General features: G+C 35.2%; 1 protein-coding gene and 1 pseudogene across 9 annotated transcripts in view; one reads left to right on the top strand and one right to left on the bottom strand.

Annotated features, from left to right (window-relative positions):
* The window catches only part of SLC38A9 (solute carrier family 38 member 9), a 102167-nt gene that overhangs the window by 83700 nt on the left and 3038 nt on the right, over positions 1 to 15429 (top strand). For 4 of the 9 annotated variants that reach the window (XM_061187795.1, XM_061187796.1, XM_061187797.1 and 1 more), the window contains 3 exons: positions 9437 to 9550; positions 11139 to 11287; positions 15030 to 15119. In XM_061187795.1, coding sequence (XP_061043778.1) covers positions 9437 to 9550; positions 11139 to 11287; positions 15030 to 15119 — 353 coding nt within the window. Of the gene's footprint in view, positions 1 to 9436; positions 9551 to 11138; positions 11347 to 15029; positions 15120 to 15429 lie in introns of those variants that run through there. The other 5 variants (XR_009700733.1, XR_009700732.1, XM_061187800.1 and 2 more) reach the window with 5 other exon arrangements.
* Positions 3898 to 4396, bottom strand: LOC133089505 (small ribosomal subunit protein uS10-like; annotated as a pseudogene).

Here is a 15429-nt window from a genome sequence, read left to right as displayed (position 1 = left end):
GAGTAATCTAAAAGAAGACAGGAAAAAGGAAACGAGAATATATGGGACAAATAGATAACAAACAGAAAGATAATAGATTCAAACCGAGTAGTATGGATAATTACATTAAAAATGGTCTAAAGACTACAACTAAAAGACAGAGATTGTCAGTCTGATTAAAAAACAAAACGTAATTATGTGCTGTCTACAAGAAATTTACTTTAAAGAAACACCATGCAGACACTAAACATAAGAAAGGTGGAGAGGCTGGGGGTTTTTTTGTTTGTTTGTTTGTTTTGTATTTGTTTATTTTTGGCTGTGTTGGGTCTTCATTGCTGCACACTGGCTTTCTCTAGTTGTGGCGAGCGGGGGCTACTCTTTGTTGTGGCACGTGGGCTTCTCATTGCGGCGGCTTCTCTTGTTGCAGAGCACAGGCTCTAGGCGCACGGGCTTCAGTAGTTGTGGCACGCGGGCTCTAGAGCAAAGGCTCAGTAGTGTGGCGCACCAGCTTAATTGCTCCACAGCATGTGGGGTCTTCCCCGACCAGGGATCAAACCCATGTCCCCTGCATTGGCAGGCAGATTCTTAACCACTGTGCCATGAGGGAAGCCCCAAGAGAGGCTGTTTTAATATCAAAGTAGACTTCAGAACAAGGAGTACTGCCAGAGATAACGAGGAACATTATATGATGATCTTTAAGGATCAATCCATCAAGAACACATAATAATCCTAAACATGTATGCACCAAGTGACTGAGTTTCCAAGTAAATGAAACAGCAACTGTCAAAACTGCAAGAAGTAAACAAATCCACAATTATAATTAGAGATTTCATCACCCCTCCCTTAATAATTGATAGAACAAATAGAAAATAAGTAAGGATATAGAAAACATGAAAAACATTATCAACCTACTTGATCTAATTGACATTTATAAAAGTCTTCTCTCAAACAACAGCAGAATGCACATTCTTTTCAAATGCACATGAAACATTTACCAAGATAGACCATATGCTGAGTCACTGAACAAGTCAATAAATTTGAAAGGACTAAAATCATACCAGGTATGTTCTTTGACCACAGTGAAGTTAGAAATCAATAACAGAAAGAAATTTGGGAAATTGACAAATATGTGGAAATTAAACAGCATACTCCTAAATAACTAATGAGTCAAGAAAGAAATCACAAGAAAAATTAGAAAAGTACTTTGAGATTACTGAAAATAAAGACACAACATACTGAAGTATATGGGATGCAGCTACAACAATGTTTAGAGGGAAATTTATAGCTGTAAGCACCTACATTAGAAAAGAATATCTCAAATCAATAACCTAACCTTCTATGTTAAGACACTGGAAAAAAGAAGAGCAAACTAAACCCAAAGGAAGCAAAATTTAACCAGTTACCTGTGGCCTTATTTGTACAATTTGAATTCAATTTGATAGCTTCTAACCATGTAAACAAAAATGATGAAGTTCTAGTAGGAGTCTATACAATTGTTACTGAAATACAAATGAAAGAAGAGTTCACTGTGCCTGGGGATTCGGAGAAGGCTTCAAGTAATGTTTGGCAGAGTCATTATGAGGGCCTTTCTAAGTAGAAGGAAGTTAGGTCTCAAATTAGGGCAAGAATATAAGTCATGCTCCTCCATTTTCATCTTTATTGTTACCTGGTTACATACAACTGGCATATTACCTGTGAGTGGTGTTGGAATTGAGTATATCTTGATTTTTCCCCACTTCCTAACTTGGTGATCTTCAAATTTCATTTTCTTTGTATATAAAAATAGCCTAATTTGATACCTACATCTCAAGTTTTTAATCATAATCAAATATTATAAAATAGGAAAAGTGTTTAACATGACCTGGTGTTTAGTAGGGGTTAGAAGTTTTTAGCTTTTCTACCTCTCTTACCCTTGCTTTCCTGATGTTTACAAACTGTGGATCTTTCTGTTAACAGGAGAGAGTATCCCGCAGATTTTTTCTAGTGCCTTTAAATTTGTTTTGCAATGAGAACATATTAAGTCTTCTCCAAGATTTCTTCCTATGATATTAATGTTAGAGTCTCAGAAAAATATATAACTGAACCACATCAGTTATTTCTTTCTCTCTTCTCTCATCACTGCACTAGATTTTAATGTTAAAAGTGGCTTTTTACCAAGGTTTCAGGGTAATACAAGAAAGCCATATGCAGAATGTTGCTTCACGGTTTATTAAGAACTGTAATTGGGATAGTCTTTGTTAAATTGCTCAACATCCTTCATACAAAGACTGTGGAGAGAAAATTTTCTGTGTTCAAGGCTAGGAAAAAGTTTCTCTTAATAAACTCATTGTTTGACAATAAGGGTCATATAACTATTCTTGTTTGTATTTTTGCTTTGACTTTTAGAAAACTTAAAGTATTAAGTTCTCTTATCTTTTTTAATAACTTTTCTTAGGCAAATGTATTTTTAGAGCTTTTATCTTTCCCTGTATCCCTCACACTTTAGATAGGGTTTTTATTTTGGAAATGTTTAGTCTTATTATATTTTTGTCATAAACAGTTTTAAATCTTTTGAGAGAATAGGAAGAAAATGTTACTTATCCTAAATAATCATTTGGAACTTTGGGGTGTAGAGGGAAAATTGAGGCTATACTTTATGGCCTTTACTCTTAAATTCCTCTCCTTCACAAATTTCCTGACTCATTGCCACTTGAACTAAGCTGCCTACCACAAGTTTAGGAAGTTTAGAGATATGTGGAAAATATCTATTTTATCTTTACAGGAAATAGTGTATGTCATTAACAGTGTATACCTTGGTGTCAGCCAAGTCACCTATCTATCCTTATCAACTATGCCAGCTTAGGCCAAGTACCACAGAAACACATTTTGTGAAGTTGGATTCTCATGTATATTGGGTCATTCTATCCATAAGGCTGTGTTTCTCAAACTTTGCCTCCAAAGTCCCCTTAATGACAGAGAAGAACACCTTGTATACCCTGGGTATCTAGGGGTGAAGAACACAATTTCAGTGAACTCTCATGTTTTATCTTAAACACTCATGCATATTTTTATTGTGCTCATAATTAGTTTGTCTTACTAGAAAACAGTCTGAAAATAATGAGTTAAATTACAGGCAGACTTCACTTTGCACAGCTCCCATATGCATGAATTTCAGTTACTATGGCTTAGTTAAATTATGTCAGTACCCCCTAACCACATGGTTCAAATTTATGTTGCCACAGGATTTGAACTATGAGTACTTGCATAAAGTAGTAACTACTAGCCCTTCAGTTCATAAATCACTCCATAAATTACAGATGCACAACATGATTAGTTATCAGTCACACCACTTCTTTCAAAATCTGTCAGAGGTTGGTCACTGCCCATCTATTATTCACGTTACACCCAGAGGACAAAGCAGATAGTTCAGTTGCCTCCTTGTCACCAGGTGGTAAACCCACATTATATTTTACAAAAATGGAGAATCAAGAGGAAATTGGCAAACAAACACAAAAGTGCAAAAATGAAACAAAAAGTAATAATGCTGGAAATGAAATTTGAATAAAACATATTTGACTGTGGAAATGTTGACACTGCTGCCATTCGAGAGACTCTAGGTATGCAGCCAGAGGAACTTAGGGAAGGTGAACTTATCAACATGAATGAGGAAAGTGGTTGTGATGAAAAGGATGAAGATGTCCCAGAGGAAGTGACACTATCAAAAAACTTCACATTGAAAGAATTCTTAGCGATACTTCACAACATTGAAAGCACAAAAAATGAAATGTTGGAAGCTGATGAAAACTTAGAAGAAAGGAATAGGACAGTTCACCAAAGCATAGAAAAGAAGTTTGCTCTTACAATTATACCGTGAGAAAGAGGAAGCATCATGGAACAATCATAATTTTTCCCATTGATTATTATGATCGCACTGCATGGTCATTTTTTTTTAACAACCATTAATCTATTAAAATAGTTGATATAAGCATCTGCAGTGGTGACTTCAACTGCTCAATACTGGTGGAAGTAATCTGCTTAACAATCTCTGAAAGACTGTACAAGTCAATGAATCACTTACGGATCTTCATCTGGAACCAACTTTGAAAAATCTTAGAGTCTTAGAACCTTCATCTCTAAGAGTTTTTCTTGTAGTGACTCCCAGAGTCTTGGTTGGCGTCTGAACTGGTCCTTTCGCTTTTAGATTTTTTTCCTTTGTGCCTCTGATCGAGTCAGCACACCCCTTCTCCAGAGATTTTATGTTGTTGTGGCTGGATGGAGTAATTCTCCCTTGGTGAGGTGTTAAAGGGGTCTTCCCAGTATCTGCAAGCCTTTGCCACAGCGCAGCTTCCTGACTGACCTGTTCCTGGGTGAGAGCAAACAGCGGTGAGGCAGGAGCAGGAGCAGACCGACCCCAACTGTGCTGCAGCTGTGAAGGCATCTTCCTCAAAAAGGTGTCCAGGCGCCTTCACAGTCTCATAGTACCATGAAAAGAGAGGACTGTCCGTACTTAGCTTTGCTCCTGAAAATTCTTAAGAGGAAGAGCTTTGCTGGAAATTTACACCAGTTTACCTGAAGGTGTGCATTCCTCAGTGTGAGAAGCTCCGGACTGGGTAGAGAGATGAATGTTCCTGTTCATAGTCCCCAAAGGACATAGGAAGAGTCCTGCCTGCCTTTCCTACAGAAACACTCAGTGGGCCTTGAAATCCGTATTCCATATGTAAATACCATAAAATGAGTTCTTGTTTCTACTGAGTTTGGGGACTAGCATTTTGTAGAACTAGGATGTGAGGTTCAGCTAATGAAAGGTAACTCAACTTTTGTCACTTGTGGAAAATATTTTTTTAAAGGCTTAAAAATAAAAGTTGAAATGGATGATGTCTTCTTACTGTCTTAATCGATTGAAACTAGTATATGAAATGTGGCCCAGCTTTCAAAAAATCAGTTATACTTCATGTTAACTTCTTAAAATATTAATAATTACTAATGATAAAGCTAATATTTATGAAGCACTGTGTACCAGCAAAATTCTAAACATTTTAAATACTTATAAATATAAACACTCTCCTTTTGACTATACTTATATATTGCATAAATTAAGCTAAATGGGTACTATATTCTGAAAAAAACTTTGTCATTTGATTTATTTAATGATTGTACTTTTAATCAGGTTTCAGTAAGTAATTTGACTCACAGACGTTTTGTTAATGTCATGATACAATAGTTTCTTGAGATTTAAGTCAGAAAATATGAAGCTTGTCAGGAACTCTGAATTCTTAATGTTGATGTTGAGTTAGTCATTCACAGATCAGTAAAAAAAAAAAGCTTGAAAATAGAAAAGAAGATATAAGAATATAAAAGGCCTCATTCTCTTCTATATAAACTATAATAGTTGGACGTGGATCTAAAGACATTTGTGAAGGAGAACAGTGAGGCGCCTAAACAGGTGTAGTGCTCAGATCTTCCAGGTATTCCAAATTTGACTTAATTCCATGGGTTTTTTTCCACCAAACATAATTTTTTATATGTATAACTAAATGAGATATAATTTCTAATTTTAGCAAGGCATACCTTACCAAAAAAAAGTTGTAGAGTTGAAGATCATCCAACTCATTTCTTATCATCAGAATATATAGTCTTTATAACCATCCTGGATATGGTATTTCCTCATCTTGTTTGAATTTCCTCCTCATGTTTGAATCAGAACCTATATCGTGCTTTTTTTGTTTTGTTTTGCCTACCTTTGTTTAGTTTTATGCCCTGCTTACTTCTTTAAAAACTATTTGAGATGCCTTATATCTTAATTTATTATTCACTTCTTGCTTGTTATGAATCTGTGTAGTTTACTTAACTATATACATCAGCAGAAGTTTTTATGTAAATGTTTGGGGTAGGTCTGTCATTTTCTTAGTAAATGCTCCACTGGATAGTATTTTCACTATGAACAGTACGTGGAACAGATAGATCATAAAACGTATTTGAGAAACAGAATGTGCTCCCAGACCCACTTGTGTCCCAGTTGTCATTCTTCCTGTCATTAGTTCTCTACTGCCAGCCCTGCTAGCCACTGCTTATTTGTGAGGCAGAATAAGTTACCTTATTAATGTGTAGGATTCTTGACACATTACCAGTTCATATGGTCACTTGTGCCTGTGTTTAAATATTTTTTTACTTTGAGCCTCATTTTCTAAAAGATGGGTTTTTTCCACCATTTTCCATTAAACCGGCTTTTAAGAGGCCATATCTCCAGGCCTAGAATAGTGATGGCTTGCGTTCAAGCCAGAGAATAGCAAAGCCCACATGTGTGCATGCTCTTCATAGGTGGCATGTTTCCCAGGATTGTGCTAAACTTCAGCTGCTTTTTATATTAAAATATCATTTCTGTTCATTAGAGTGTTTTCAGATGAAAACGGATATGTAACTCTTTTTTTAATATATAAATTTATTTATTTGGTTATTTTTGGCTGCGTTGGTCTTCATTGCTATGCGTGGGCTTTCTCTAGTTGTGGTGAGCAGGAGGTACTCTTCATTGCGGTGCACGGGCTTCTCCTTGTGGTGGCTTCTCTTGTTGCGGAGCACCGGCTCTAGAGCGCAGGCTCAGTAGTTGTGGCGCACGGGCTTAGTTGCTCCGTGGCATGTGGGACCTTCCCAGACCAGGGCTCGAACCCATGTCCCCTGCATTGGCAGGCGGATTCTTAACCACTGCGCCACCAGGGAAGTCCCCAGATATGTAACTCTTGACCTAGTTCTACTGAATGTACATTTAGACTACTGTGAAATAGAACTTTTCTGATTATAGTATTTCTCTTGCATCTATATGTGTGCTTTATTGTATCATTTGTTACTCAAAACTTGTTACCTCTCTTTCACCGTTTTCTTTACTATTGTTTATTAACTATGACACAAATGTATTAGAAACTGGTTAGCTCTCCATTGTAGTAGCTAAGGGCATGCAATTTGGAGCCAGAAAGTCTTTGGTTTGAATATTGACTTCACCAACTGTTCACTGTGTAACCATGAAAAATGTTGTAGGGACTTCCCTGGTGGAGCAGTGGTTAAGAATCCACCTGCCAATGTAGGGGACACGGGTTCGAGCCCTGGTCCGGGAGGATCCCACGTGTGCGCCACAACTACTGGAGCCCGTGCTCCACAACAAGAGAAGCCACCGCAGTGAGAAGCCCACGCACCGCAGTGAAGAGTAGCCCCCGCTCACCTCAACTAGGGAAAGCCTGCGTGCGGCAACGAAGACCCAACGCCACCAAAAAAAAAAAAAAGAAAAGTGTTGTAACCTAGCTGCACTAATTTACTTATCTATAATATGAAGAAAAGGATTGTACCTACATTAAGTGAGATAATATATGTACTGTGCTTTGCACAGAGCCTAGTACCTAGAAGCACTTAATAATTGTAGACAGCATGATTATTTTTACCTACATTTACTGAGTTCCTACTATGTGCCAGGTATTGTCCTGGGGATTGGGGATACAGAGATGAAGAAGACACAGTCTTTGTCCTCAGGGGTCTCATAGTCTAGTAGTATGGACCAGCTTAGATACGGAAAAATTAAAATACCAGCATGATAGAAGAACTATTAACCTTGACTACTTTTTGGGTGTCAAAGGACATTTTCTTTCCAGTTGATATCCTCATATCATATATATAGATTCTTTTATAATAAAAATTAATGACAATTACAATATAGGGTAGTAGATGCTATATTTCGGATATGTGTACAGTGCTATAAGAACAGGGAAGCAGAAGGGGGAAACTATCTTATCAGGAAGCCCTTGCATCTTTGCCTTTTTATCTTCACCAGATTTTCCCCAAAGTTTGCTAAGATACACATCTTTGCAGGAAACCTGCCCAAAATAATGTGTTGATCACGTGGTGTACTGGCTAAAGACTCCATGAAATGGTAGCTGTCCTTTTTTATATATAGCTCTCTCTGACACAGCCTTCTTGGCCTTCCAAGATTTTGCGTTTTGCAAAACTTCTTTGTTCTTGAGTGACATTGAGTAGGTTGAGGGTAGAATGACTTTCAAATGTCATAATGGGAGACTACTACCCTTTGATATGAAAATAAGAGTTGCCTGGTTCATTTCTGTTTATACTACACAAGACCAACAGGCAACCCAAGGGGTGGCTGAAGTCTAGCCTGAGATGGGCCCTAGAGCTTCAAGAACTAGAGGAAAGACTTTGGAACTTCCCTGGAGGTTTGGTCAGCCTCTCCTTCTTCAACCCTACACAATTAGAAACTCTGAAAAGGCTGGAAGCAATCTCCATAATCCAGGTTCCTGTAGTTCCATAGCCTATCCACTGTCGAATTTAGGGTTTGAAATCCCTGTTTTGTTTTCAAGCTGATTGTCAACTTAGACCTAACTTTGGATTTCTCATAGTTTGTTACTTGCTTTTTAAGTGAATTTATCTACATTTAAGTTTATAACTCTCTACTGTTGCTTTAGCCCATTTAAGGAGGAACGTTTTCCCAAAAATCAGAAATGTTCTCTAATACCAAATGTCCAGTTTTCTTACTGTGGTATCAAACTAAAGCAAAATTGTATATAATTTTTTTCTTACCTGTTTTCTTAGCTTTCAAAGTAATGTGTGTTAAAAATGAAAAGTGAATAGGCTTATAGCCATAATTTAGTTGTGCTGAATTATTTGGCCATAACTTCAGTGGTGATGGAGACCAGATTTATAAGCTGTGGGATCTGTTCTGTTTGGATCTGACAGCTGGCTTCATTAAATATCTTGGAGCTTTTTACTTTGCATGGGGATGGTTGGGAGGGTGGGAACAGCAGTGGAAGAAAGCAATCCACTTTATTTAATGTTCTGCATTTGTTTACTGGTTCCAATCATAACATTGTGCAGCTGTTTCAACAGCTGCCTTTTGATTTCCTTTTGTTTACTGTTTAGGTTTATTAAGCGTGTCTTTAATACCTGCTTATTGTCTGCTTTAGCTTTCCTTCTTTATTAAATATATTTTAATATATACCAGTCTCTTTTGGTCTAGGCATGCTTTGATGATTTAACAAGTTAATTCACTGAAAGAAAAAAATTTTTTAATTCCATAAGTCATACAGAAAGTTGCCTATTCTTGATTTCTTGTTGTCCCTTAGCTTTATTATTTTAGTTAAATATTTTATATTTTGGCAAATGAATTACATTTTGAAATTAAGTCAGAATTTCAGTCATGTTAAATCACCATTTATGTTAACTTTCTAAGTCTGCCAACAGGTAGCTTATTCTACATACTCCAGAATAGTTTTTAAAAAGTTGTCAGACTAATTGTAAAGTACATGAATCTTGTTTTAACTACTTTCTCTGAACAAACTGGATACCCAGGAGGTATACACAGACACACAGAGCAAAAAGATAAAATCTTATATTTATTTGTCAGTCTTATTATTTAGCCTATTCAGGTATACTTACTTACTAAAAATGTATTCAACATTGTGGAAATTTTATTCTCTCTTTACAGGTGAGGGACTTGTCCATTGCTTATATGCTGGTGACATTAACTTATCTCTATATTGGAGTCCTGGTTTTTGTTTCATTTCCTTCACCACCATTATCCAAAGATTGTATAGAGCAGGTAAGGCACTGTGTACCCTCTCTGTGTGATTGTTTACACCTTCATATCTGCAGAGCAAGCAGTGTGATACAGTAGCAAAATATAATACCAGACAGGCCTGAGTTTGAATACAATCTCTACTATTTACCGTGCATGTGGGAATTTAAGCACCTTCCCCCTCCTTTGTGAGCTTCGGTTTCCTCTTCCATTAAATATTATAATAGATACTACATAGATTTTTAGATGGACTCTCTGAGAAGACCTACTGCATGCTGGCACCTTGTGGTTCTCAAATAAATGATTCCTATTATATGCATAGTATTTTTGTGTGTGTGGAGAATTGTACTAGTAGTAGTCTTGAATTTATAAACCCTCCACAGAGACTATATTCAATTCCCTTATTTTCCAAAGTCCAGATCTGGAAATGTCTTGAATAAACTGGTGTCTTAGTTCATCAGTCTGTAATAATAGGTCTGACACCCATTTTGGTACTATGTGTCAAGTATCAAAGCAAAGAAAGACTATTTGACTGTTAAAAAGACAGAGGGAGAGACAGAAAGAATAAAAGAAACATTCTTTTGCTAAAAGGTTGCCATAAATAATATTTTCTTTGCTTTGGCCTGTCATAAACCTGGGAATAGTGTAATCTCTAGTTTTATGTAACTGAAGAATTTCTCACAAGAAATAGCATGCACAGGTGATTTTCTTTCTAGGCAGAAGAAATTCCTCTAATAGGGTGTAGTGGAGTATATAATATGATTTATTACAGATGAATTATAAAGGTTATTTCAGCATAATAGTGGTAATAATGTTCTCATCTTTATAAGATAAATAGGTTTGAGTTATTGCTGTTATGATAGCTTGAAATGTTCTCTTGATTTCCTTGATTCCAGAAGTTCTTTGGCAGCCAAATGTTTGCTGAAAATTCCCCTGATGTGAACAATCCCATATAAAGCCCACTCCCTTGGGAATGAGAATATCTGTGGTATTTGTATTTGCAAGGAAAAAAAAATCTGAGTGATTAGCTTTTTTTTTTTCTTAGATGCCTAACGAAAATGGAGAAAAGAATCATGAAAGGAAGGAGAAATAAATTCTTTTCTATTTATTGATAGACTGTACATAATAATGATAGTAGGTGATAGATACACTCTCACCTTATTCTGTAATCTTACTTTGAAAGTGCTACAGTGTTTCAGAGGAGGAAAAGCAAGAGAACTATTAAGGATGAAGTAGCATTGAATTAGCTATTTAAATTTATTCAAACAAATTTATGCTTGAACCTTATAGAGCAGTACTTCTCAGACTATCAGTGGTGGACAAGGTCTTCTTTGTTGTTGTTTCAATATCAAATCATTTGCAGACTGATACTTCTATAAAATGCCACATTTTTATTCTAATGTCAAATGTCTTTAAGTTTCCAAACACTTACTTTCAATTTCTGTACTTAGCTCATTGAAGAATAATAGTTAACAAACAGTTTGTGGATGGACGCCCGTCCACAAACCACAATTTGAGTGGCACCCATGTTCAAACGAAGCGAAAAAATTCCATTTTATAAATTTGTATATACTGAATTTGATTTGTAACATTATTATCTTTCTTGGATTAGAATTTTTTAGACAACTTCCCTAGCAGTGACATCCTGTCCTTCATTGCAAGGATATTCCTGCTGTTCCAGATGATGACTGTATATCCACTCCTAGGCTATTTGGCTCGTGTCCAGCTGTTGGGCCATATCTTCAGTGACGTTTATCCTAGGTAAGGGCTCTTCTCTTGACCAGCAAGATGTGCCAAGCAACAAATGACTGTGCAAACAGGTCAGTTTAAAATGTGACTGATCCTTTTGCTATAAAAATTTGCCTAATGAACAGTGAAAAATTTGCCTAACACCAAGGATAGATCATTGGTTTTCTTGTCCCAGAAGAGCTTTAAAAATAGAAGCCTCTCCCTTGTCCAGAATGATTTAAAGTTAATTCCTTCCAGTGTATTTATGTTAGCTCTGATACCAGTTATATTTATCTTATGATTTAGTCGCTATTAATCTACTCTTTGCCAAGAAGTTAATAGTATGTAGGACCTGTATGGCTAATGAGAAGCAACTTTTAAAATTATTGGTTATTGATATTTACTTGTATATTTTACATTCATGCATTTTTACATAAATGATCATTGTTTAGGATTGAAGGTGAGATACATAACAAGTTTAAATTCTTATTTGCTTCTGTAACTATTGCTGTAATTTTTAATCTCTTATTGGTAATGAAGGAGTTGTGAGTCCTTTCGAAAATCTGTTCAAAGCTAGTCACCCTCATCCAAGAGAAGTTTCCATATACTGCTTCAGGTTTCCCTGAAACTTCCTTGTGGACCCCTGGTTAACTCCTACTCTTAATTAAGTTTTATTATGGATTCATTCTAGTAAAAAGTACCTAACCCCGACCTATTTTATTGGGAATAAATGATCTTAAATGAAGAAGACTTTTGGATAAAATTTGAAAAAAATTACATTTACGGTAACCAACTAAACAAGTGCTCTTAACCAGTTTATTTGAAGTGAACTAATGCAGTCTTTCCCCTCATTTAATAAATAATTAGTTATAAATATGTAGGTTTAAAAACACAAAAGCTTTTAAAAGCAGAAATCAAGAGTTACCAGGCTTCTAGCATTGACAATAGCAGCAGCAACAGTTCTCACATTGGATTTCAGTAAATATTATTCCTATTGTGTTTATACACCCTGCTATATTTACATTCACCAAAATAAAATAAATACAAAGAAGTAATAGATGAAAAAAATTCTAGGTAAATGCCTTATTCCTGTTTTCTGCCATTATTTTGCATAATGTTGGCTGTTAGAATGTTTTTTCTTCTTGGAAAAAGTCTGGAATTCCCTTTTGTGTTCACATTACATTTCTTCCCCTGCCACCAAGAACACATTATCATTTATCCTACAATTACAAGTACTCTACAGACAGCATACTTTGGAGCATACTTTTTGATTTCAAGACCCCTTTACACTTTTAAGGTTTATTTGAGGACCCCCAGGAACTTTAGCTTATGTGGGTTATATCCATCAATATTTAACATATGAAAAATTAGAACAGAATTTTTTAAATGTTTATTAATTTATTTAAAAAGCAATAATAAAACCATTACTTGTTAACATAAATAACATTTTTGAAAAATAACGATTTTTAAAAAAACTTTTATTTACATTTCAAAACTGATTAATGACATTAAAACTGATTTAATGTCTGATTTGCTAGTAGATCATTGGATTCTCCTAGCTGCTTCTGCATTCATTCTGTTGTAATGTATAATTTTTGTTTAAATATATGAAGAAAATACACCCTCCCATAGACACATAGTTGGAACAAGAAGGAGTACTTTTAATAGCCTTTTCAGATCATTGTGGATATTCTTCTTTGATATTATGCCAAACCTTAACAAGTGGTAGTTTTTTAAAAGTTAGTTGAATCTGAAACTCAGTTACATTAAAATCCATTGGTCTGTCTTACACTTTGGATCTTTTACCCATGCATGATTTTATAACATCAGGGTTAGTCCTTTGGGAAATATTGGTTCAGTGAGTTCTGTAGATCTTCCAAATGTTGACACACTTCATTATGCACACTTCAAAACCCACATTCATTAATATCAAAAGTCTTTAGATATTTATTGGAAAACTGTCGAGCTCTCATGGTGGCAAATACAAGCTCTCCAAAATTCTAGTTTTTACTCGAAAGCTCAAATGTTATCATTGGCAACACAAACTACCAGTTGCTTTCCTTGAAATGATAAGATCATATCATTCATTTTCAAGAAAATGTCTGTCAAATACCCAAGTCTGAAGACCCATAGTTTGTCTGCCTTTCAAGTAAAAATAGCGGTCTTTGGATAAAACGGCAGGGTTGTCCCCCAGCTCAGTTGCACAAGTACTTTTCCTCAAGACAACCTTTTTACTTCAGTATGCAGCAGATGTGCTTTATTATATACTTCCTATTTGATCACACAGAATACTAAAAAGATGTATGTTCAAAGTATGAGATTTAATAAAACATAATTTTTACTCCTTTATCAAGGACAATTTTTAATAAAACTTTTTTTTTTTTTTTTTTTTTTGAGAGTGTTTGGCAGTAAAGAATACAGTATAGAATACAGACAGGTGCAACTGCCTCTATCCATGCTAAGGGGGCAGCAGTTTACCCACCAATGCTTTTGCAAAGCAAGTAATGTTTTGTCTGATTGGAAAATAATTTTTACCTCAGGGCTTCCTGAAAGGGAATTGGGAACTTCCCTGGGGTTCGTGGTTACACTTTGAGAACCACTACTTTGGAAAATACACAAAGTTGATTCCTTTTACAATATAGAAATAACAAAGACCCAACTAATGTCTCTCTCAAAGCTCTGAAGCAATTTTAAGGTTGGAGTTTCTGGATAAATAGTAAGATCTGGAAGCCTGAATATCTTTGTAATTCATCAAGATGGATGACTAACCACTTACTTGTGTAAATAATTTTCCTTATTTTTAATTCTTTCTGTAATCCTTACCTAGGATTAATTAACCTCTGATAACTTGGGCTCAAAATGTTGCTTTGATGTGTAAATTTGGCTTTTAAGGATCATTTTTGGGGGAAATGGAGTTATTTCTTGAGCATCACATTCCATCTACATTAGGTTTATTTGTGTCCAGAAGTGATTCCCAAACCTTGAATTGTTAACATCTAGTTCAAGTTATTTAGCAGGTATTCTATTCATGGTAAATACTGAATAGCTTTAAATGACTAAATCTGAAAAATTAAAACCTGCCCATTTTGCCTTACCCCTTAATAAAATTTATTTTTCTAATTATAAAAGTAAACACTTTACAAAGAAATATTGTAAAATATATAAAATTTGTTAAATATAGAAACAAAGAAAAATTACCCCAAATCCCAAATTATAACACAGTCACTACACCCTTTTCAGTGTATTTCCTTCTGATATTTTTTCAAGTGTTTTCAGATTTTCTTGTATAGTAAAAATCTAACTAACTTTTCCTCAAGTTGCCTAGATGGATTTTTACCATCTAGGTAACAGTGATTACTTATTTTTAATGTTTTTTTAATATATTCCATCAAGTAAATGGTTACCCTGCCATATATCTAGGATGCTTCTGTCTTTTCACAAATATCTTTATGTTAATAGCTTTTTCAATTATTTTCTTATGATTTTCCACCCAAATGGAATTATGTGTCAAAGAATGTGAATGCTGATACACACTACCAGTTTGCTCCTACAAAATTTAACCTATTTATATAATCGCACAAAAGGGCCAGTATCACTGTCCCATCACCAGTATTGAGTACTATTGTTGCCTTCTATTTATGCTGTAATTTTATTGTCAAGTTTAAGACATTCTCATTTTAAAGATGATAATAATGAATTTTATTCTCATATTAATTGTTATAATTTGCCTGTTTTTATATTTTTTCTTCCTCCAAACTCTCTTCTCAACTTTTAGCATTTTCCACGTGTTGATTCTTAATCTAGTTACTGTGGGAGCTGGCGTGCTCATGGCCTGTTTCTACCCAAACATAGGAGGAATCATAAGGTACTGCCTGTAAGGGAACTTTGCCCCTTCATATATTGGTCTTTATTTTTATGCTTTTCCTGTTGTTGTTGTTGTTGTAGTTGTTGTTTTGATATAATTGTATAAAATTCCTGTGAGTATTTAAAACCGGTAACATTCAAATGTAGTTCCCTGGTATCAGTTAAGGTGCTCATTATCTTCCATTTCTGCTTATTCCTGACTCTAGAAGCCCCATTATCCCTTAGCCTTATGTACCTTTCCCCTTCTCTTTTTCTTTTTCTCATAATTTTCCACTGTATTCCTTTTTCTTTATCCAAAATAAAGTTGTTTT

Source organism: Eubalaena glacialis, chromosome 4 (genome assembly GCF_028564815.1).
Source record: "Eubalaena glacialis isolate mEubGla1 chromosome 4, mEubGla1.1.hap2.+ XY, whole genome shotgun sequence".
Taxonomy (NCBI): Eukaryota; Metazoa; Chordata; class Mammalia; order Artiodactyla; family Balaenidae; genus Eubalaena; species Eubalaena glacialis.
The sequence above is the reverse complement of the archived record's forward strand: the minus strand, read 5'-3'. Positions and strand labels throughout refer to the sequence as shown.